At 38.4% G+C, this 24,872-nt stretch overlaps 1 protein-coding gene across 1 annotated transcript in view; it reads right to left on the bottom strand.

The window, feature by feature from the left end:
• Window positions 1–6,842: 6,842 nt before the first annotated feature.
• Window positions 6,843–24,872, bottom strand: part of PEX1 (peroxisomal biogenesis factor 1) — a 70,789-nt gene continuing 52,759 nt past the window's right edge. Inside the window, exon 24 of the mRNA XM_068550676.1 lies at window positions 6,843–7,050. Within this exon, the coding sequence (XP_068406777.1) occupies window positions 6,966–7,050 (85 nt within the window). The 3' untranslated portion in view covers window positions 6,843–6,965. The remainder of the gene's footprint in view (window positions 7,051–24,872) is intronic.

Below are 24,872 nucleotides of genomic sequence, written 5' to 3'. Positions count from 1 at the left end.
AAATCAGTACCAGAAGTGGTTGCAGGCAACACACTTTGAAGAAAATTAGGGGACATTTGGGACTGGTTATCTGCCCTAGTTAAAGGCTGAGGGCAGGGAAAATCCACTCTGTATTAAGGGATGTGAATTTGGCATACCACGACATGCAGTGGCAAAACAGCTAAAATATCACAAATTATTCCCGGGAATGAAGTACCCATTGAAGAGGTTGCTGCTATGGAATAGTATGAAACACATGAGGATTTCAAAAGGGTGAGTTGACTATAGCACTAGAGAGCTTAAAGAGAAAGACAAGCTCAGATGTTTATACTTTTAGCTCAAGGCATAGGCTGAAAATCAGGGATTTGTATGAAAGCTAAAGGAATCCCTTGTCTTTCTGAGCCATGAGGCTGAAAATCAAATGCAGAGTTTAAAAAAATTTTTTTTTAATTTAATTTTTATCTTATAGTTGATTTACAATATTGTGTTAGTTTCAGGAGTACAGCAAAGTGATTTAGTTATACATATATATATACATGTATATATATATGTATATATATCTCCATTCTTTATCAGATTCTTTTCCCATGTAGGTTATTACAGAATACTGAGTAGAGTTCCCTGTGCTATACAGTAGGTCCTTGTTGATTATCTCTTTTATATATAGTAGTGTGTAGATGTTAATCCCAAACTCCTAATTTATCCCTACCCACCCCCTTCCCCTTTGGTAACCATAAGTTTGTTTTCTAAGTCTGTGTGTTTCTGTTTTGTAAATAAGTTCATTTGTATCATTTTTTTTTAGATTCCACATATGAATGATATCATATGATATTTGTCTTTCTCTGTCTGACTTACTTTGTATGATAATCTGTAGGTCCATCCATGTTGCCGCAAATAGCATTATTTCAGTCTTTTTTATGGCTGAGTAATATTCCATTGTATATATGTACCACATCTTCTTTATCCATTGCTCTGTCGATGGACATTTAGGTTGCTTCCATGTCTTGGCTATTGTAAATAGTGCTGCAATGAACATTGGGGTGCATGTATCTTTTCAAAGTATGGTTTTCTCCAGATATATGCCTAGGAGTGGGATTGCTAGATCATATGGTAGCTCTATTTTTAGTTATTTAAGGAACCTCCATACTGTTTTCCACAGTGGCTGTACCAATTTACATTCGCACCAAAACTGTAGGAGAGTTCCCTTTTCTCCATGCCCTCTCCAGCATTTATTGTTTGTAGACTTTTTGATGATGGCCATTCTGACTGGTGTGAGTTTATATCTCATTGTAGTTTTGATTTGCATTTCTCTAATAATTAGTGTTGTTGAGCATCTTTTCATGTGCTTTTTGGCCATGTGTATGTCTTCTTTGGAGAAATGTCTATTTAGGTCTTCTGCCCATTTTTTGATTCAGTTGTTTGTTTTTTTGATGTAGAGCTGCATGAGCTGTTTGTATATTTTGGAGATTAATCCCTTGTCAGTTGCTTGGTTTGCAAATATTTTCTCCCATTCTGTGGATTGTCTTTTTGTTTTGTTTATGGTTTCCTTTGCTGTACAAAAGCTTTTAAGTTTCATTAGGTACCATTTGTTGATTTTTGGTTTTATTTTCATTACTCTAGGAGGTGGATCCAAAAAGATATTGCTGCGATTTATGTCAGAGTGTTCTGCCTCTGTTTTCCTCTAAGAGTATTATAGTATCTGGTCTTACATTTAGGTCTTTAATCTATTTTGAGTTTTTCTTTTTATCCTGGAGTATATTTGATTTACAATGTTGTGTTAGTTTCAGGTGTACAGCAAAGTGATTTAGTTATACATATATATATATATATCCTCCATTCTTTATCAGATTCTTTTCCCATATAGGTTATTACAGAGTATTGAGTAGAGTTCCCTGTTCTATACAGTAGGTACTTGTTGATTATCTATTTTATATGTAGTAGTGTGTATATGTTAATCCCAAACTCCTAATTTATCCCTCCCTCCCACCTTTACCCTTTGGTAACCATAAGTTTGTTTTCTAAGTCTGTGAGTCTGTTTCTGTTTTGTAAATAAGTTCATTTGTATCATTTTTTAGATTCTACATATAAGTGATATCATATGATATTTGTATTTCTCTGTCTGACTTTGTATGATAATCTCTAGGTCCATCCATGTTGCTGCAAATGGCATTATTTCATTCTTTTTTATGGCTGAGTAATATTCCATTGTATACATGTATCACATCTTCTTTATCCATTGCCCTGTTGATGGACATTTAGGTTGCTTCCATGTCCTGGCTATCATAAATAGTGCTGCAATGAACATTGCATGTATCTTTTTTAAGTATGATTTTCTCTGGATATATGCCCAGGAGTGGGATTGCTGGATCATATGGTAGCTCTGTTTTTAGTTTTTTAAGGAAACTCATACTGTTTTCCATAGTGGCTGTACCAACTTACATTCCCACTAACAGTGTAGGAGGGTTCCCTTTTCATTTTGAGTTTATTTTTGTCTATGGTGTTAGGGAGTGTTCTAATTTCATTCTTTTACATGTAGCTGTCCAGTTTTCCCAGCACCAGTTATTGAAGAGGCTTTTTTTTTCTCCATTGTATATTCTTGCCTCCTTTGTCATAGATTAATTGACAGTAGGTGCGTGGGTTTGTCTCTGGGCTTTCTATCCTGTTCCATTGATCTATATTTCTGTTTTTGTGCCAAACTCTGGCACAAAAACAGGAGTTTGATCCCACAGTTTACTGAATGACATTATCCACTGAGTTCATAGCCATTTTAGATCTTTTATGGAAAAGTTAAGGTGTTGATCGAAAAAGAGTTGAATCCCTGATAATTGGGATGGAGAAACATGGAAGAAACTGGATTCCCTTGAATCCCCACCCTTTTAAAATCTTTAGTGAAGCAGCCCCTATGTCCCTTGCTTGAAGACCCTGAAATGCCCGTCTGTGAGGGATCAGCCTTGTAAAAGAATGCTCATTCTTGCATTCCAACCCTCCCTTCTATTGTCCCATCCCAACATGCCCTAGGGAGTGAATTAAAAGTCAATCCAAGAGAAGAAGGCTTAGACAATAAAAAAACTACAATATTTTTCTTTTTCATGCAAATTCTAAAGAATATATGTGAAGGTAGAATATGTGTGTGGGTACTAGGCTAAGTAGGGAAAATCATAATTATTAGTCAAGTTGAATGCATTAATGCACTTAAAAAATTTTTTTTATTTATTTATTTTTGGCTGTGTTGGGTCTTCATTGCTGCCTGCGGGCTTTCTCTAATTGCGGCGAGCGGGGGCTACTCTTTGCTGTGGTGCACAGGCTTCTCATTGCGGTGGCTTCTATTGTTGCAGAGCACAGGCTCTAGGCATGCCAGCTTCAGTAGTTGTGGCACACGGGCTCAGTAGTTGTGGCTTGCAGGCTCTAGAGCACAGGCTCAGTAGTTGTGGCGCACGGACTTAGTTACTCTACAGCATGTGGGATCTTCCTGGACCAGGGCTCGAACCTGTGTCTCCTGCATTGGCAGGTGGATTCTTAACCACTGCGCCACCAGGAAGTCCCTGCCCTTTTGTTTTTAATTAATACACTTGATTTTTGATTCAGTGTGCTGTTTCAGCATCTGGGAATGTTCTAATTGACTCCATGGTTGGGTATTTGGAACCCAGACTCAATGACTCATGATGAATAAAGTTGAGGTGCTTGAAATATCTTGGTATAATATAAAGAAAGAAATCCAAAGACTTTGTGAGATACATATGTTGAATGAATGAATCATGTACAATTCACCAACTTACCACCACCCAAATCTGTCCCCCAAGATAGTGTAGGTGTCAGAAAATACTCCTCAGTGAGGCCTTACGAAATCATTGGTGCATCTGTCAGGATTGGTTTTGGCTATAATAGGAAACTACTCAGAGAAGCAAACAAGGGGTTTATCTGCCTCAGGCATAAAAAGGTCTGAGTAGGACATTTAGAGCTGGTATGTCAGCTCAGTGATGCCATCAGGGAACCAGGCTCCTTCTGTTTCCTTGCTCTATTGTCTGTGGTTTTCACCCTCATGTTTGCAAGATGGTTGCTGCATCTCCAGACATTGTGCCCTCATTCCAGGAAGGAAGCTTACCCCAGGGACTTCTACCTACTTATACTCATTGTCTAGATAGAACTGTCACATAGCCATGCATGGCTGCAATGGAGATTATGTCACTCAGTAATTCACTTTCCAAGGACCATAGGAAGATGGAGGTGAGGACGTTGGAATGGTTGTTGAATGAGTCAGTCTGTAGAATCTGCAACAATTGATGAGAATGCAAGTGGGAGATGTTGTAGTAGAAACATGCTGATTTCAGTGATGGTGGATCCTGGGGCAGCAGGGGTGGGGTCAGGTAGCGGCAATGTGAGAGGCCAGGTGGATGTGGCTACCATAATCAACAGCAGAGCCAGTGCATTAATTACAATGGTCTGACCTACAGGGATCTTTAGTGTTGCCTAACTGTGGGATCCTTAAGACCAAAATAGATGGTCAAAGATGCAACCTGATTTTTATTATTTAAAAACCTCTCTGTTAGTAAACAAAGGCCTGACTTAAGTCATCACAATATAGTCATGGCCCCTGACCCAATCTCAGGTCTAGATCAGACCAAGAATGCAGGAGAAGTCAAGTGTCTAGGGAAACGGCCCTGCGATAACATCATGAATACTTGCTAAGGATCTTCCTTCCTCTAAGTCTTCCCCAAAGGACCCAAAGCCACTCACCAGGCCATTTCCCAGGTGTCCTGAGAAATAACCAGACCTTCTGGGGATTAACAGAGATGCTCGGTCTGCGTCAACATGATTTCCCAGAGACCCAGAACTCCACTGCGAATGCATCAGGGTGAAGGCATTTCTGCTATACTGAGGGGATAGCCCTGACGACCAGTAGAGTAGGGAATCATCCCAGGGAGCAGATTTTCTGAACAACTTGTCTCTTCCATTTTGCCAGGAGGTAGAGATGTTTGATATAGAAATCCATGCTGATTCATAGACAGTGGCTAGTATCTTAACTAAATGATCAGATTTGGAAACAGCATGATTGGAGAAGGGGCCATGAGGAGGTCTGGGAGAGAGGTATGGCCAGAGTTCTTGAAATGCATTCAGAGAGTGAGAATGTTTGTGTCCTGTGTGAATGCTCAGCTAAAATTCCTCAGTGCTTTGAATAATGAGGTGCTCTAGGTGACCTCTCTATGGATATCAATCAGCCTTTGTTTCCAGCTACCCAGTACTTGTTTACTGTATTCATGAACAAAGTGGCCATGGTGGCCAGGATGGAGGTCTATGTGTGCTCTACAGTGTGGCTTTCCCCTCACTGCAGCTGACCTGACCATCCACCTATCCTGACAGCCTACTAGTCTGCAGCAATGACCACCTAGGTACACACCAGGGGACGCCAGCCCGTGCCTGGTAGAAGGTTGATTACATTTGTCCCTCTCCTAAAAGAGATGATGCAGCAATTTGTCCTCCCTGAAGGTGGCACATTCGGGAATTGGACTTGCTTTGTCCTCCAAAATTCTGCCACCACCATCTTTCAGGGACTCACTAGATGGCTTTCACTGTTATGCTATCCCTTACGACACTTGCTTCTGATCAAGAAACTCACTTTATAGTGAATTACCTGGACTTAATGTAAATACCCCTCACCCTGAAACAGCTGGCCTTTTGGCGAGATAACTCTGTGAGGGTGGAGTCCTGTTCTGCAAGATGTAGTACATATAGTATGTACTGTGAACCAGTGATCATGGCTTTAATAGAAGGATCTGGGAACCAAAGTGCAAGGGAGAATGGCACTTCTCAGTTAATACCTAGCGACTCAAACATCTTTGCTTGCATTCCTTGTGATTCTGAGCTTTGCTGGTTTAGAGGGAAGCAAAGGAGGACTGCTTCTATGAGGGGAACATAGTGATGATTCCAGTGGTTTGAAAGGAGAGGATTACAATATTGGCTGAGTGAATACAGAGTTGGTGCTATACAGTGGGGGATGGGAGAAGTATGATGGGAACCTTGTAATATTGAGTGTTCATGGTAAATTTAATGGAAGACATCTGCAATCTTAGGCCACTAAAGGCGCAGATGGAAATGAAGGTTTAGACCATCCCACTGAGTAAAGGCCTCTAATCCACTAGGGTGAGGGCTGAAGTCAGAGGAACATGGAATAAGTAATGGAAGAGAGAAATGAAACATATCAGCCATGGCCTCATGATTAATTGCAGAAAGGGCAATGGTTACAGCCTGTACATTTTTCTTTGCTGTCTTATGCATTTATTTGCATATTCTACTTAGCTTTCTCCTTTCCCTTTACCACATTACTATATATAGTTTGTGTTGATAGTGACTGACTTTACAATTTAGTTCACAGATCAGAGCACATCCAGATAACATCGTCATGGAGCTGGGGGAGGAATGGACATCATTCAAGCTCCTGGCCTTGCAGCTGGATGTAGTATATTAGGGGGATGTCATCTCACTGCTGATTGAAGGACCAACTAAATTTATTTAAATTGTGTGTAAATTCCACATTTTCAGATAATCAGAACAGATAATTGGATCAGTAGATAATTGGTATTTTATTTCCAAAAACAGTCAAGAAGGTGCTAAGCATAAAGCTTGTCAAATGCAAGGAAGATGCTGAATATGCAACTGTCAGTGAATTCTAAGAAACGTATTTAATTACATTCTCTTTTCTTCTTCAAAGGAGAAAAAATCAGTTATTCCATGTGGCCAATATTACTTCATTAAGGATTTAAATATATAGGTAATAAAATACAGAATCTCTTAAGTGTCCCAATTTATTCTAAAGTATTAATATCAAGTAATCCTGATCATTACATAAACACAGGTTTACCAAATCTTTGATTTTATAGATTAACAAATTAAGTTAAATTAAAAAGAAATGTACAGACACCATTTTCACTGTTACAACACAGGGACAAACTACCACACACATAAACACACAAAAAAATCAGAAGTATATTTTATGCCAGAGTTACTTTCTGTCCAGGTCGAAACACTGTTCCACTTTGATTTTTTCTCTTCTTTGGATTTTGAAAGTTTTCATACCTTAAAAAAAAAAAAAAAAAAAGTGCAGTAACATTTAATACATACAAATGCTAAACTTATAAAACAAAAAACAATGGTTTGTTTCCAAACAGAATTTTTTAAGAAACAAAAGAGAAATAGCTGGAAAAAAATATTTGCAAGAAATTAAAGGAAGTTCTTACATGTAAAATTTTTAAAGTTGAACACTCTAATAGAAAAAGAGAACAAAGGGGATGAATAGATAAGTTAGAAAAGATAAAATACAAATGGCAATGATTAATATATAAAACATAACCTCTGTATTTTAATCGGAGAAATGTAAAATTTTAAGATATAACTTTTGTCCAATTAAATTGGCCAAGTTTAGAGAAATACTACAGTATTTAACAGTAGGGTGTGGTGAAGCTGGTACTATTATAATTATATTGCTGTTGCAAAATACATTGGTATGTATGGAAGACAATTTGGCAATAGATTTCAAAAGCATTAAAAAATGTGAGTACACTGTGGTGCAACAATTCTACTTCTGTCCCAGTGAAGTAAGTAAGGATATGTGCAAACATTCAGGTATAAGAATGTTCATTATCACATTGCCTATAGTGAAAACGTGGATGCAACTTAAATGTCCAAAAATTGGATGTTATGGTATATCTATATTATAAAATGACATTAAAAACAAAGTAGTAATGTATTTAAAATGTGGAAGAATATTAAAGATGTATGTACGGATGAAAGGGGGACTGCTCTACAGCAATATGTGCAGAGTGTCTTATTTTAGTAAGAGAAAACATATAAGCATACAAATAAATATGCTTTGGGAGGTAGTGGGGTTAAGGGAAATTTCTGGGGTTTTTTCCCTTATCTGTTTTCTGATTTTTCTGCAATGAGTACATATTACGTTGAAGGGGAGGGCAGAATATGCCACCCCCAAAATGAACCACTTTGGCATGTGGATTATTTTGAGCTGAAAGGAATGAAGACCTTTCAAGCAGACTCAGGAAAAGCCTTTTACCTCTCCCTTAACTGCCTAAAAGAATTTCGCTAGGGGGCCTGCACCAGAAAGAGAGCTATTACCAGAGAGAACTTTTTTTTTTTTTTAATCTGCACAGCAAACATCTGCTCTTCTCATCTGCTGTGAATTGCCTTCTTCCCCTCTGAAGCCCCAGGCCCCTATCCCTTTCCTTACCTCAGGACAGTATACAAGCCTCAACTGGAGACTGCCTTTAAGTCTCATTCTTATGGGGTTCCTGTATGTACAAAATTAGTTTTTCACCTGGTAACATCTTATGTCAATTAATTATTAGATTAGCCAAAGAACCTAGAAGGGAGGAAGGGAAAATTTTTCTATCCCTACAATTTGGTACGCATGGGGGGCTCCATTGGCTGGACACCACTTGCTCTGGGGCTGCAGGTGGGAGATCCTGGGACCTCTGACAAGAGCTGGCAGACGGTAAGAATCCTTCAGGTCAATCTCCTGGAAGTGGTGAGAGTCCATTTCTAAATTTAGATTAGCAGGAGAAAAACACTTGTGTAAACTAGTTCCTTAGGTATAGTGACTCTGGAAAACATCTGTTGTGAGTACTTTTGTTTTCTATTGATCCAATTCCTCCATGGTTACTGTTTTCTTTTGTCTCTAGCTTTTGTGTCACTTTTCATAAGGAGGAAAACCATAGCGTAGAAATGCAGGCATCGGTCCTTTGAGCCTGTTGTTCGGGCCAGCCTCACAGACTGGTGAGTTCACAGTTCTAATGGACCTGCATCTGTTTAGACAAACTTTGCTGTGGGTCTCCTATATTTAAAAAACGGGTGAGGTTCCCCCTCGTCTTGTTCTGTCTTGAGAGCTTGGCTTCATGACCAGTGAAAATATTCTCTCTGGCTTAACCAGAGAGAAGCCAGCCAGAAGATGCAAGTATCAGCTTGTAACTGGTGGGCAGCCAAAGAGACTCAGGATCTGAGACATGAAGTGACAAGCAGCATTTTTTTTTTTTTTTTAATATATAGATCTTTATTGGAGTATAATTGCTTCACAATACTGTGTTAGTTTTTCTATTGTATAACAAAGTGAATCAGCCATATGCATACATATGTCCCCATATCCCCTCCCTCTTGCGTCTCCCTCCCACCCTCCCTATCCCACCCCTCTAGGTCACTGCAAAGCACCGAGCTGATCTCCCTGTGCTATGAGGCTGCTTCCCACTAGCTAGCTATTTTACATTCGATAGTGTATATATGTCCATGCCACTCTCTCACTTCTTCCCAGCTTCCCCCTCCCCTCCCTGTGCCCTCAAGTCCATTCTCTATGTCTCCGTCTTTATTCCTGCCCTGCCACTAGGTTCATCAGTATGATTTCTTTTTTTTTAGATTCCATATATATGCACTGGCATACAGTATTTTCCTCTTTCTGACTTACTTCACTCTGTATGACAGACCCTAGGTCCAACCACCTCACTACAAATAATTTCATTTCTTTTTATGGCTGAGTAATATTCCATTGTATATGTGTGCCACATCTTCTTTATCCATTCATCTGTCAATGGACATTTAGGTTGCTTCCATGTTCTGGCTATTGTAAATAGTGCAACAAGCGCATTCTTTTTGTCCAACTGTGCCAGTTCTTCGGAAGTTTGTCTTAAGGTGTCCCAGCCCATAAGGGGCCTTTGTTGTCTCAACCTTCATTGTCTTGTTAGTGCTGGAAAAGTCCCATTCCAGTAATGCCTGCCCAGTGTCAGAGATGAGCAGGTCTGCGACTAGAGGCATCACCCATTCTGGTGGGAATTCCGTTTTCACTATACCATTCTTACTACCTGTGACAATGAAGGATTTTGCTTTCTTTGACTAATTCTGGGAGTAAACTTTGTGGATCTTGTGAAAGCTACATCTTTTGCACTCTTTTGGGACACTTCTTGTGTTCATGGTTAAGCCATAAAAAGGCTTATGGGTTTGAGTCACCTTTAAGATTAATATAAGACCATATTTGTCAGTGGCCAGAGAATGGATCCTTTGAACTGGAAAAACTTCTATTTTTGAGCAAAAAAGTGAGCGAGCTCCCATGCTAAACAACTGTATTTCCATCAACAACTGTCGTTCCATCAACCGATGGAAAGACAAAATTAAAAAGAGGACACACAGGAGTACAAGAGCCAGCCTTGGGGACTCCCTTAACAGAAAGAACAGAAATTAGACTCAAAAAGTCCACATTCCATGTAAATCCCCCTTCTCAAAATCTGGCCCTGTCTACCTGTTTTAACTTCCCTTTCCTTACAAGATTTACAGAGAGCACTCTGGCCTGACTTCCAGGCAAGGGGTATACAGCTTACTTGTGTAGATGCTAAAAGCCAGGAAGTGAATTTAGAAGAATCACCCAGGATGGGTGGTAAGGCTAGCACTGCTGTCCTTTGCAACTCCTCTGACTTTCCAGGGCCCTGTAATCAGGCTCTGCCACCTTCGGGCCTTGCTATGCAGCATCCTTTGTGTATGTAGCCTGGACCGCCACTGCAAAGAATTCATGTCCCATGGATAGCAGCAGATCCAATAAATCATAAAGCCCTTTTACCTGCACTTTCAGAACATACTACCGAATTTAAAGAGGAGTTAGAAAGATTAGTGGTTATCTATAACCCCGCTCACAGGGACCTTGACTGGCTGCTAAGGGGTATTCTGCCCACCTGTGATTACAGTGCAGCCATCAGACAAGCCAGATGGCACCTGGGGAAAACCCCCCTCACAGGGTAAACAGATGACCAGAATTTCTTTCAGGTTCTCCTACTAATAATCAGGAAGTGGATCAGCTCAAGGGCAATGTTCAGGGGCTGATAGAAGCAATAGTAGAGGCTTTTCCCCCTAAGGTGAATTGATCCAAGGTTGAATTATACATGCAGAAAAAAGGAAAGCATCTGAAGTCCTTTGAATGCTTTATCCAAAAATTTTAAAGGCATACTGCATTAAACCCTGAAGCTTCAGAACATAGGAATCTTTTCTTTAAAAAATTATATTGAAGTATAGTGGATTTACAATGTTGTATTAATTTCTTCTGTACAGCAAAGTGACTCAGTTATATATATTCGTTTTCATATTCTTTTCTATTACTGTTTGTCACAGAATATTGAATATAGTTCCCTGTGCTATATAGTAGGACCTTGTTTATCCATCCTATATAAAATAGTTTGCCTCTGCTAATCCCAAACTCCCATCCCTTCTCTCCTCTACCCTGCCTTCCTCTTGGCAACGACAGTTCTGTTCTCTATTATCTGTGAGTCTGTTTTTGTTTTGTAGATATGTTTATGTTGATTTGTATCGTAATTTAGATGCCACATATAAGTGCTATCATATGGTATTTGTGTTTCTCTTTCTGATTTTGCTTAGTATGATAATTTCTAGGTCCATCCATGTTGCTGCAAATGGCATTATTTCATTCTTTTTTATGGCTAAGTAATATTCCATTGTATTTATATACCACAACTTCTTTATCCATTCATCTGTCAATGAACATTTGGGTTGTTTCCATGTCTTGGCTATTGTAAATAGTGCTACTGTGAACATAGGGGTGCATGTAGCTTTTCAAATTATAGTTTTGTCCGGGTATATGCCCAGGAGTGGGATTGCTGGATATGGCAACTCTATTTTTAGTTTTCTGAGGAACCTCCATATTGTTTTCCATAGTGGCTGCACCAATTTAAATTCCCAGCAACAGTGTAAGAGGGTTCCCTTTTCTCCACACCCTCTCCAGCATTTGCTATTTGTAGACTTTTTAATGATGGCCATTCTGACTGGTGTGAGGTGGTACCTCATTGTAGTTTTGTAATTAGGGACATTGAGCATCTTTTCATGTGCCTATTGGCCATCAGTATATCTTCTTTGCAGTAATGTCTATTTAGGTCTTCTGCCCATTTTTCAACTGGGTTGTTTTTTTGTTATTGAGTTCTATGAGCTATTTGTATATTTTGGATACTAACCCCTTGTCTGTCACATTGTTTGCAAATATTTTCTCCCATTCTATAGGTTGTGTTTTTGTTTTGTTTATGGTTTCCTTTGCTGTGCAAAATCTTGTAAGTTTGATTAGGTCCCATTTGTTTATTTTTGTTTTTATTTCTATTGCCTTGGGAGACTGACCTAAGAAAATATTGCTGCAATTTATGTAGTAATATTTTATGTCAGAGAATGTTTTCCTGTGCTCTCTTCTACGAGTTTTATGGTGTCATGTCTGATGTTTAAGTCTTTAAGCCATTTCGAGTTTATTTTTGTGCATGGTGTGAGGGAGTGTTCTAACTTCATTGATTTACATGCAGCTGTCCAACTTTCCCAGCACCATTTGCTGAAGACACTGTCTTTTTCCTGTTTTATAGTCTTGCCTCCTTTGTTGAAGATTAATTGACCATAGGTGTGTGGGTTTTTTCTGAGCTTTCTATTCTGTTCCATTGATCCATATGTCTGTTTTTGTGGCAGTATCACCCTGTGGAAGTATCACGTTACTGTAGCTTTGTAGTATTGTCTGAAGTCTGGAAGGGTTATGCATCCTGCCTTGTTCTTTTTCCTCAGGATTGCTTTGGCAATTTTATGGTTCCATATAAATTTTAGGATTATTTGTTCTAGTTCTGTGACAAATGTCATGGGTAATTTGATAGGGATCACATTAAATCTGTATGTAGATTGCTTTGGGTAGTGTTGCCATTTTAACAATATTAAGTTTTCCAATCCAAGAGAGTGGGATATCTTTCCATTTCTTTGAATCCTCTTTAATTTCCTTTATTAATGTTTTGTAGTTCTCAGTATATAAGTCTTTCATCTCCTTGGTCAGGATTATTCCTAAGTATTTTATTTTACTTTTTGATGTGATTTTAAAAGGGATTGTTTATTTACATCCCCTTTCTGATATTTCATTGTTAGTGTAAAGAAATGCAACCAATTTCTGTATGTTAATCTTGTATCCTGCTACTTTGCTGAATTTATCAGTTCTAGTAGTTTTTGTGTGGAGTCTTTAGGGTTTTCTATATATAGTATCATGTAATCTGCATATAAATGACAACTTTACTGCTTCCCTACCAATTTGAATGCCTTTTATTTTTCTTGTTTGATTGCTGTGGCCAGGACTTCCAGTACTATGTTGAAGAGAAGTGGTGAGAGTGGGCCATAAGACATTCCAGATTTTAGCAGGAAGGCTTTCAGCTTTTCACTGTTGAGTATAATATTGGCTTTGGGTTTGTCATAAGTAGCTTTTATTATGTTGAGATATGTTCCCTCTATACCCACTTTCTTATGGGTTTTTATCATGAATGGACATTAAATTTTATCAAATGTTATCAGATTTTTTCTTCATCTATTGAGATAATCATGTTTTTGTCCTTTTGTTGATGTGGTGTATCACAATGATTGATTTGCATATGTTGAACCATCCTTGTGACCCTGGGATGAATCCAAATTGGTCGTGGTGTATGACCTTTTTTATGTGTTGTTGGATTCGGTTTGCTAATGTTTTGTTGAGAATTTTTGTGTCTATATTCATCAAACATATTGGCCTGTAATTTTCTTTTTTGGTTATGTCTTTGTCTGGTTTTGGTATCAGGGTGATGGTGGTTTCATAGAATGTCTTTGGGAGTGCTCCTTCCTCTTACATCTTTTGGAAGAGTTTCAGAAGGATCGGTATAAGTTCTTTGCGTGTTTGGTACAATTCCCCAGTGAAGCCATCTGGTCCTGGACTCTTGTTTGTAGGGAGGTTTTTTTTTATTATTACAGATTCTATTTCATTTCTAGTGATTGGTCTGATCAGTTATCTATTTCTTCTTGATTCAGTTTTGGTGTGCTGTATGTTTCTAAAAATTTGTCCATTTCTTACAGGATGTCATATTTGTTGGCATATAATTGTTCATAGTATTCTCTTATTTTTTTTTTATATTTCTGTGGTATCAGCTGTGATTTCTTCTCTTTCATTTCTTATTTTATTTGGGTCTTCTCTCTTCTTGGTGAGCCTGGCCAGAGGTTTGTCAATTTTGTTTACGCTTTCAAAGAACCAGCTCTTGGTTTTATTGATTTTTTTTCTATTTTTTTTTTTTAAATCTCCATCTGATTTATTTCCTCTCTTATCTTTATTATCTCCTTCCTTCTGCTGACTTTAGGTTTTGTCTGTTCTTTTTCTAATTCTTTTAGGTGGTGGGTTAAGTTGTTTATGTGAGATTTTTGTTTCTTAAAGAAGCCTGTATCGCTAAGAACTTCCCTCTAAGAACTGCTTTTGCTGCATCCCACTGATTTTGTATGGTTGTGTTTTCATTGTCATTTGCCTCAAAGTATTTAATTTCTTCTTTGATTTCATTGTTGACCCATTGGTTTTTAGTAGCATAGTGTTTATTCTGCATGTAATATTTTTTCTCGTTTCTTTTTCTGTGGTTGACTTCTAGTTTCATGCCATTATGATCAGGAAAGACGCTTGAAGTAATGTCTATATTCTTAAATTTGAGACTTGTTTTGTGCCCCAGTATGTGGTCAACCCTAGAGAATATTCTGTGTGCATTTGAAAAGAATGTGTATTTTGGGGGTTTTTTTTGGATGTTATGTCCTGAAGATATCAACTAAGTCTAAATGTTCTATTATATCATTTAGGATCTCTGTTCCTTTATTGATTTTTTGTCTCGAAGATCTGTCCACTGATGTGAGTGGGGTGCTAAAGCCTCCTACTATTACTATGTTCCTGTCAGTTTCTCCCTTTATATCTGTTAGTGTTTGTTTTATGTATTTGGGTGCTCCTATATTAGGTGAATATAGGTTGACAAGCGTAATATCTTCTCCTCGTAGTGATCCTTTTATCATTAGTGTCCTTCCTTATCTTTCTTTATAGCCTTGTTTTAAAGTCCATTTTGTCTGATGTGAGTACTGCGAACCCTGTTTCCTTGTCATTTCTGTTTGCACGAAATACCTTTTTACATCCCCTTACTTTCATTTTTCTTAGATTCCACATAAAAGCAATATAATATGATATTTGTCTTTCTGTCTTACTTCACTCAGTATGACAATCTCTAGGTCCATCCATGTTGTTGCAAATGCCATTATTTCATTCTTTTTTTTTTTTTTTTTTTTTTAATTTTTGGCTGTGTTGGGTCTTCGTTTCTGTGCAAGGGCTTTCTTTAGTTGCGGCAAGTGGGGGCCACTCTTCATCGCGGTGCGCGGGCCTCTCACTGTCGCGGCCTCTCTTGTTGCGGAGCAGAGGCTCCAGACGCGCAGGCTCAGTAGTTGTGGCTCACGGGCCCAGTTGCTCCGCGGCATGTGGGATCTTCCCAGACCAGGGCTCGAACCCGTGTCCCCTGCATTGGCAGGCAGATTCCCAACCACTGTGCCACCAGGGAAGCCCCTATTTTTAGTTTTTTAAGGAACCTCCATACTGTTCTCCATAGTGGCTGTATCAATTTACATTCCCACCAACAGTGCAAGAGGGTTCCCTTTTCTCCACACCCTCTCCAGCATTTATTGTTTGTAGATTTGCTGATGATAGCCATTTTGACTGGTGTGAGGTGATACCTCATGGTAGTTTTGATTTGCATTTCTGTAATAATTAGCGATGTTGAACATCTTTTCATGTGCCTCTTGGCCATCTCTTTGTCTTCACTGGAGAAATGTCTATTTAGGTCTTCTGCCCATTTTTTGATTGGGTTGTTTGTTTTGATGATATTAAGCCATATGAGCTGTTAGTAAATTTTGGAGACTAATCCCTCGTTGGTCCCATTCTGTGTGTTGTCTTTTTGTTTTGCTTATGGTTTCCTTTGCTGTGCAAAAGCTTTTGAGTTTAATTAGGTCCCACTTGTTTATTTTTGTTTTTATTTTCATCACTCTGGGAGATAGATTGAAAAAGATATTGCAGTGATTTATGTCAGAGAGTATTCTATGTTTTCCTCTAAGAGATTTATAGTGTCTTGTCTTACATTTAGGTCTTTAATCCATTTTGAGTTTACTTTTGTGTATGGTGTTAGGGAGTGCTCTAATTTCATTCTTTTACATGTAGCTGTCCAGTTTTCCCAGCACCATTTATTGAAGAGGCTGTCTTTCCTCCATTGTATAGTCTTGCCCCCTTTATCGTAGATTAATTGACCATAGGTGCATGGGTTTATTTCTGGACTTTCTATCCTGTTCTATTGATCTATATGTCTGTTTTAGTGCCAGTACCAAACTGTTTTGATGACTGTAGCTTTGTAGCAGAGTCTGAAGTCAGGGAGCCTGATTCCTCCAGCTCCATTTTTCTTAAGATTGCTTTGGTTATTTGGGGTCTTTTGTATCTCCGTACAAATTTTAAGACTTTTTGTTCTAGTTCTGTGAAAAATGGCATTGGTAGTTTGATAGGGATTGCATTGAATCTGTAGATTGCCTTGGGTAGAACGGTCATTTTGACAATATTGATTCTTCCAATCCAAGAACGTGGTATATCTTTCCATCTGTTTGTTTCATCTTTGATTTCTTTCATCAGTGTCTTATAGTTTTCAGAGTACAGGTCTTTTGTCTCCTTAGGTAGTTTTATTTCTAGGTATTTTATTCTTTTTGATGCGATGGTAAATGGGATTGTTTAACAACAAAAGATCAGAAAGAGAAATTCAATAGAGTATAGAAATGCAATATAGGGACTTCCCTGGTGGTGCAGTGGTTAAGAATCCGCCTGCCAATGCAGGGGACACGGGTTCAATCCTTGGTCCAGGAAATCCCACATGCCATGGAGCAATGAAGCCCATGCACCACAACTACTGAGCCTGCGTGCTAGAGCCCGCGTGCCACAATTACTGAAGCCCATGCACCTAGAGCCTGTGCTCCGCAACAAGAGAAGCCACTGCAATAAGAAGCCCGAACACCACAACAAAGAGTAGCTGCTACTCGCCGCAATTAGAGAAAGCCAGCACACAGCAACAAGGACCCAACACAACAATAAATAAATAAATAAGTAAATTATTTATTTATTTTAAAAAAAGATAATATTAAAAAAATAAAAGAATCTGTCTTACCATGCAGGGGACACTGGTTTGATTCCTGGTTGGGGAACTAAGATCCCACATGCCACAGGGCAACTAACCCATGTGCCACAACTTGAGAGCTCATATGCCGCAACTACAGAGCTTGTGTGCCATAACTAAAGCCCACGCACCACAACTAGAGAGAAGACTGTGCACTGCAATGAAAGATCCCGTGTGCCACAACTAAGACCTGACACAGCCAAATAAATAAATAAATAAATATTTTTAAAAAAAGAAACAATTGTAGTCACCCTTCTATTTAAAATGTAAAAAAAGGAAATGCAACAGATTTCTGTGTATTAATTTTGTAACCTGCAAATTTACCAAATTCACTGATGGGCTCTAGTAGCTTTCTGGTAGTGCCTTTAGGATTTTCTATGTATAGTATCATGTCATTAACAAACAGTGACATTTTTACTTGTTCTTTTCCAATTTGGATTCCTTTTATTTCTTTTTCTTCTCTGATTGCTGTATATAGGACTTCCAAAACTATGTTGAATAGAAGTAGTGAGAGCGGACATCCTTGTCTTGTTCCTGACCTTAGAGGAAATGCTTTCAGCTTTTCATTGTTGAGCATGATGTTTTGCTGTGGGTTTGTCATATATGGCCTTTACTGTGTTAAGGTACGTTCCCTCTGTGCCCACTTTCTGGAGAGTTTTTAACATAAATGGGTGCTGAATTTTGTCAAAAGCTTTTTCTGCATCTACTGAGATGATCACATGGTTTTTACCTTTCAATTTGTTAATGTGGTGTATTACAGTGATTGATTTGCGGATATTGAAAAATCCTTGCACCCCTGGGATAAATCCCATTTGCTCGTGGTGTATGATCCTTTTGATGTATTGTTGGATTTGCTTGCTAGTATTTTGTTGAGGAATTTTGTGTCTATGTTCATCAGCCATACTGGTCTGTAAATTTTTTTGTGGTCTCTTTGTCTGGTTTTGGTATCAGGGTGATGGTGGCCTCATAGAATGAGTTTGAGAGTTTTCCTTCCTTTGCAATCTTTTGAAACAGTTTCAGAAGGATAGGTGTTAACTTCTCTCTAAATGTTTGATAGAATTCGCCTGTGAAGCCATCTGGTCCTGGACTTTCGCTTGTTTGGAGTTTTTTAATCACAGTTTCAATTTCATGACTTGTGATTGGTCTGTTTATATTTTCCATTTCTTCCTGTTTCAGTCTTGGGAGATTGTACCTTTCTAAGAACTTGTCCATTTCTTCCAGTTTGTCCATTTTATTGGCATACAGTTCCTTGTAGTAGTCTCTCATGATCCTTTGTATTTCTGTGTCTCCTTTTTCATTTCTAATTTTATTGATTTGAGTCCTCTTCTTTTTTTCTTGATGAGTCTGGCTAAAGGTTTATCAATTTTGTTTATCTTTTCAAAGAACCAGCTTTTAGTTTCATTGATCTTTGCTATTGTTTTCTTTCTTTCTATTTCATTTATTTCTGCTCTGATCTTTTATGATTTCTTTCCTTCTACTAACTTCAGGTTTTGTTTGTTCTTCTTTTTCTAGTTGCTTTAGGTGTAAGGTTAGGTTGTTTGAGATTTTTTTTGTTTCCTGAGGTAAGACTGTATTGCTATAAACTTCTGTCTTAGAACTGCCTTTGCTGCATCCCATAGGTTTTGGGTCATTGTGCTTTCGTCTCTAGGTATTTTTTTATTTCCTCTTTGATTTCTTCAGTGATCCATTGGTTGTTCGTAGCATATTGTTTAGCCTCCACATGTTTGTTTTTTACAGTTATTTTCTTGTAATTGACTTCTAATCTCATAGTGTTGTGGTCCGAAAAGATGCTTGATATGACTTCAACTTTCTTAAATTTACCGAGGCTCACTTTGTGGCCCAGCATGTGGTCACTCCTGGAGAATGTTCCACATGCACATGACAAAAATGTGTATTCTGCTACTACTGGATGGAATGGTCAATAAATATCAATTAAGTTCATCTGGTCTCATGTGTCATTTAAGGCCTGTGTTTCCTTACTGATTTTGTGTCTGGATGATCTGTCCATTGATGAAAGTGGGTTGTTAAAGTTCCCCACTATTACTGTGTTCTGTTAATTTCTCTCTTTATGGCTTTTAGTATTTGCCTTATATATTGAGGTGCTCCTACACTGGGTGCATATATATTTACAATTGTTATATCTTTTTGGATTGATCCCTTGATCATTATGTCCTTCTTTGTCTCTTGTAACAGTCTTTATTTCATAGTTTATTTTGTTTGATATTAGTATTGCTACTCCAGCTTTCTTTTGATTTCCATTTGCATGGAATACCTTTTTCCATTCCCTCACTTTCAATCTGTTATGTGTCCCTAGGGCTGAAGTGGGTCTCTTGTAGACAGCATATATATGGGTTTTGTTTTTGTATCCATTCAGTCAGTCTGTCTTTTGGTTCAAGCATTTAATCCATTTACATTTAAGGCAATTAAAGGTATGTATGTTCCTATTGCCATTGTCTTGTTTTGGATTTGTTTTTATATCTTTTTTCTTCCCTTCCTCTTTTGTTCTCTTGTGGTTTGATAACCATCTTTAGTGTTGTGTTTGGGTTGCTTTCTTTTTTGTGTGTGTATCTATTGTAGTTTTTGGGTTTGCTGTTCCCATGAGGTTTTGATATAGCAATATATATATGTACAAGGTTGTTTTACGTTGCTGGTCTCTTTCACGCCTAGAGAAGTTTTCTCTGTCAAATCTGAATGAGAGCCTAGCTGGGTAGAATGTTCTTGGTTGCAGGTTCTTCCCTTTCTTCACTTTAAATATATTGTGTCACTCCCTTCTGGCCTGCAGTTTCTGCTGAGAAATCAGCTGATAACCTTACGGGAGTTCCCTTGTATGCCATCTGTCATTTTTCCCTTGTTGCTTTTAATAGTTTTTCTTTGTCTTTAATTTTTGTCAATTTGACTACTAAGTGTCTTGGCATGTTCCTCCTTAGGTTTATACTGCCTGGGACTCTCTGCGCTTCCTGGACTTGGATAACTGTTTCCTTTCCCATGTTAGGGAAGTTTTCAGCTATTGTCTCTCCAAGTATTTTCTCAGGTCCTTTCTCTCTCTCTTCTCCTTCTGGGACCCCTATAATGCTAATGTTGGTGCCTTTAATGTTGTCCCAGAGGTCTCTTTGGCTGTCTTCATTTCTTTTCATTCTTTTTTCTTTATTCTGCTCTGTGGCAGTGATTTCCACCATTCTGTCTTCCAGGTAACTTAACCATTCTTCTGCCTCATTTATTCTGCTATTGATTCCATCTAGTGTATTTTTCATTTATTATATTGTTCATCTTTGTTTGTTCTGTAGTTGTTCTAGGTCTTTGTTAAACATTTCTTGTACCTTCTCGATCCTTGCCTCCATTCTTTTTCCGAGATCTTGGATTATCTTCACATTATTCTGAATTCCTTTTCCTGTAGGTTGGCTATCTTCACTTCACTTAGTTGTTCTTCTGGGGTTTCATCTTGTTCCTTCATCTGGGACATATTCCTCTTCCATCTGATTTTGACTAACGTCCTGTGACTGTGGTTTCTGTTCCACAGGCTGCAGGATTTTAGTTCTTGCTTCTGCTGTCTGCCTTCTGGTGGGTGAGGCTGTCTAAGAGGTTTGTGCAGGCTTCCTGAGGGGAGGGGCTGGTTCCTGCCCCTTGGTGAGTGGGGCTGGGTTTTGTCCCTCTGGTGGGTAGGGCTTTGCTCAGGGAGACTTTAAGGCCCTTGTCTGCTGATGGGTGGGGCTGTGTTCCCACCCTGTTGGTTGTTTGGCCTGAGGCATCCCAGCAGTGGAGCCTACAGGCTGTATGGTGGGGCTAACAGTGGCCTCTGGGAGGGCTCAGACCAATGAGTACTTACCAGAACTGCTGCTGCCAGTGTCTTTGTTCCCTCAGTGAGCCACAGCTGCCCCCCACCTCTGCAGGAGATCCTCCAATACTGGCAGGTAGGTCTGGCCCAGTCTCTTATCAGGTCACTACTTTTCTTCCTGAGTCCTGGTGCACACGAGACTGTGTGTGCCCTTCAAGAGTGGAGTTTCTGTTTCCCCCAGTCCTGTGGAAATCCTGTGATCAAAGCCTGCTGGCCTTCAAACCCAGATTCTCTGGGGCTCCTCCTCCTGTTGCCAGACCCCCACGCTGGGGGAAGCCTGACACGGGGCTCAGAACATTCACTCCTGTGAGATAACTTCTTGGAATAACTGTTTTCCAGTTTGTGGGTCACCCACCCACCAGGTATGGGATTTGATTTTATTGCAATTGCACCCTTCCTACCATCTCACTGTGGCTTCTTCTTTGTCTCTGGATGTAGGGTATCTTTTTCGGTAAGTTCCAGCGTTTTTTGGTCAATGGTTGTTCACCAGTTGGTTGTGAATTTTGGTGTTTTCGTAGGAAGGGGGTGAGCTCACATCCTTCTACTTCACTATCTTGAGCTAATCCTCCTCCATCCCCTTACTTTCAATCCATGTGTGTCCTTTGCCCTAAAGTAGGTCTCTTGTAGGCAGCATGTTGTAGGCTCTCGTAGTAATCTTTTGATTTCCATCATAATTAAAAATCCTCATGTAGTTGTATGGGTGGGTCAGCCCCTTGCTTGCATTCAGGCTGCAACCCAGTTCTTTGAGGAAATAAAACAGACTGTCCTTATTTTACAAATTAGAGTCTGCAAAACCAGAACTGTGGCTCTAGAAACAAGTCAAAGGTTCACCTCACTTTACCAACCCTCAAACCTCCCCTATTCATCTCAAAATGCTTGCAGATACTGTAAAAGATCAGGATGTTAGAAGAGAACTGTTCTAAAAAGACAGATAGGAAATTTTAAATAGTAGTTACCCTAGACTTCTGATAATAAAGAAATATACCTTAAAACTCCTAGAAAGGGGCTTCCCTGGTGGTGCAGTGGTTGAGAATCTGCCTGCCAATGCAGGGGACATGGGTTCGAGCCCTGGTCTGGGAAGATCCCACATGCCGCGGAGCAACTAGGCCCCTGAGCCACAGCTACTGAGCCTGTGCGTCTGGAGCCTGTGCTCTGCAACAAGAGAGGCCCCCACTCGCCGCAACTAGAGAAAGCCCTTGCACGGAAACGAAGACCCAACACAGCCAAAAATAACTAAATAAATAAATAAATGTTTTTAAAAAACAAAAACAAAAAAAACTCCTAGGAAAAGGAAACAATCAGCAAAACAAAGAGAACCTACTGAATGGGAGAAAATATTTGCAAATGATATGACCAATCAGGGGTTAATATCCAAAATATATAAAGTGTTCATACAAGTCAATATCAAAAAAACAACCTGAGTAAAAAAATGGGCAGAGGATCTGAATAGACATTTTTCCAAAGACATACAGATGGCCAACAGACACATGAAAAGATGATCAACATCTCTAATTATCAGAGAAATGCAAATCAAAACCACAGTGAGATATCACCTCACACCTGTCAGAATGGCTATCATCAAAAAGATTATAAATAACAAATAATGGCAAGGATGTGGAGAAAAGGGGACTGTCCTACAGTATTGGTATAAATGAACATTTGTGCAACCACTATAGAAAACAGTATGCAACCCAGCAATCCCACTACTGGGCATATACCCTGAGAAAACCATAATTCTAAAAGAGTCATGTACCACAATGTTCATTGCAGCTCTATTTACAATAGCCAGGACATGGAAGCAACCTAAATGTCCATCAACAGTTGAATGGATAAAGAAGATGTGGCACATATATACAATGGAATATTACTCAGCCATAAAAATAAATGAAATTTAGTTATTTGTAGTGAGGTGGATGGACCTAGAGTCTGTCATACAGAGTGAAGTAAGTCAGAAAGAGAAAAACAAATACCATATGCTAACACATATACATGGAATCTAAAAAAAAAAAAAAAAAGGTTCTGATGAACCTAGGGGCAGGACAGGAATAAAGACACAGACGTAGAGAATGGACTTGAGGACATGGGGAGGGGGAAGGGTAAGCTGGGACGAAGTGAGAGAGTGGCATGGACATATATACACTACCAAATGTAAAATAGATAGCTAGTGGGAAGCAGCCACATAGCACAGGGAGATCAGCTTGGTGCTTTATGTCCACCTAGAGGGGTCGGATAGGGAGGGAGGGAGGGAAACACAAGAGGGAGGAGATGTGGGGATATATGTATATGTATAGCTGATTCACTTTGTTATACAGCAGAAACTAACACACCATTGTAAAGCAATTATACTCCAATAAAGATTTTCTAAAAAAAACAACAACAATATGGAGGTGCCTCAAAAAACTAAAATTATAGAACTACATTATGGTCCAGCAATTCTACTCCTGGGTGTATATCCAAGGAAAACAAATAGTAATTCAAAAAGATACATGCATCCTAATGTTCAAAGCAGCATTATTTAGAATTGCCAAGGTATGGAAGCAACATTAAATGTCCATCAATGAACAACTGGCTTAAGAAGATGTAGTATGTATACACAGTGGAATACTACTCAGCCCTTAAAGAAGAATGAAATACTGCCATTTGCCACAACATAGATGGACCTATAGAATACTATGCTCAGTGAAATAAGTCAGAAAAGACAAATACTCTGTTATCACTTATTTTGGAATCTAAAAAATAAAACGAATGTACGAAACAAAACAGAAATGGACTCACAGATATAGAGAACAAACTAGTGGTTACCAGTCAATAGAGGGAAGGAGGGAGGAGCAAGGCAGGAGCTGGGGATTAAGAGGTACAAACTACTATGTATAAAATAAGCAACAAGGATAGATTGTACAGCACAGGGAAATACAGCCATTATTTTGCAATTTTAAATGGAGTATAATCTATAAATATTGAATCACTATGTTGTACACCTAAAGCTAATATAATATTGTAAATCAACTATACTTGAAAAAAAAAACTCCTACGAGAAAACTTGCATTCTTCCTCTGTCCCTTGAAGATGTAAATCTTATGTCTTTGAAATGTAAACACCCAGGAGATAGCTAAGATACTGCCTATAATCACCTGAGACTGGGATAGAAAAGGAGTTAGGGGAAGAGGCTTTTAAAAAACAGACTGCTATAAAAACTTCCATTGCTAAAATTTTGGGATGGAAGCTACAGGGTCTGTTTGTCTCTGTGTGTTTATGTTACGTCTATGGATATGTTATGTATATGTGATACTTTTCTACGTCTGGATGAATATTGCCAAAATTAATTTGTAAAAAGATCTATTTAATTGGGTTAAAGAAAAAAGCACTCATCAAATTTAATATTTCTAAACTCTCAGAAACATAATACAAAACAATCCAAATTCTTCTCAAGTTTACGTGATCTGGGATAATTTTCAGTAAATAAAAGCTAGTTTAAGTATATATCTGTTACAAAATTTGCCATGGTGGCTGTTTTAATGTTTCATGAAATTTTCATAAGTAATCTAAATATGATTGTTTAAAACTTAACTAGTTCTTAAGTGAACTTCTCAACAATAATTAAGTTTTATGATATGTCTACTTAAATAGTTTCCAGAATCTCTTTGGTAACTTATACCCTTAGAGTTTTGGCAAGTGATGAAATTTCTTTGGATATCTTGATCATTTCTAAATAAAATACTGAAACATTAATCATTGAACATTTATTTACTTTTGGCTTCTTACTACATAGGAACTAAATATACTTAGATGTAGAAATAAATGTGTCCTATTCTACACTGAAGAATTGTACTGTTAAAGTGTATTCTTTTAGAAATTATGAAATGTATGCATTAATTTGCCAGTCTACAGAATGCTGGTGTAACAGTTCACAATCACTAGAAATTAAGGTTTAAGTGTTAAGAATTCTAATTTATATAATTAAAACTGAGAAATAATAAGGAAAACAACTGTATGCAACTCTGTTTCAGAATGGGAAAGAGAATAAAGGACAAACT

The sequence above is a fragment of the Eschrichtius robustus genome, chromosome 8, assembly GCF_028021215.1.
Source record: "Eschrichtius robustus isolate mEscRob2 chromosome 8, mEscRob2.pri, whole genome shotgun sequence".
NCBI classification, from domain to species: domain Eukaryota; kingdom Metazoa; phylum Chordata; class Mammalia; order Artiodactyla; family Eschrichtiidae; genus Eschrichtius; species Eschrichtius robustus.
Note: the sequence above shows the minus strand (reverse complement) of the source record. Positions and strands in the feature narration are given on the sequence as shown.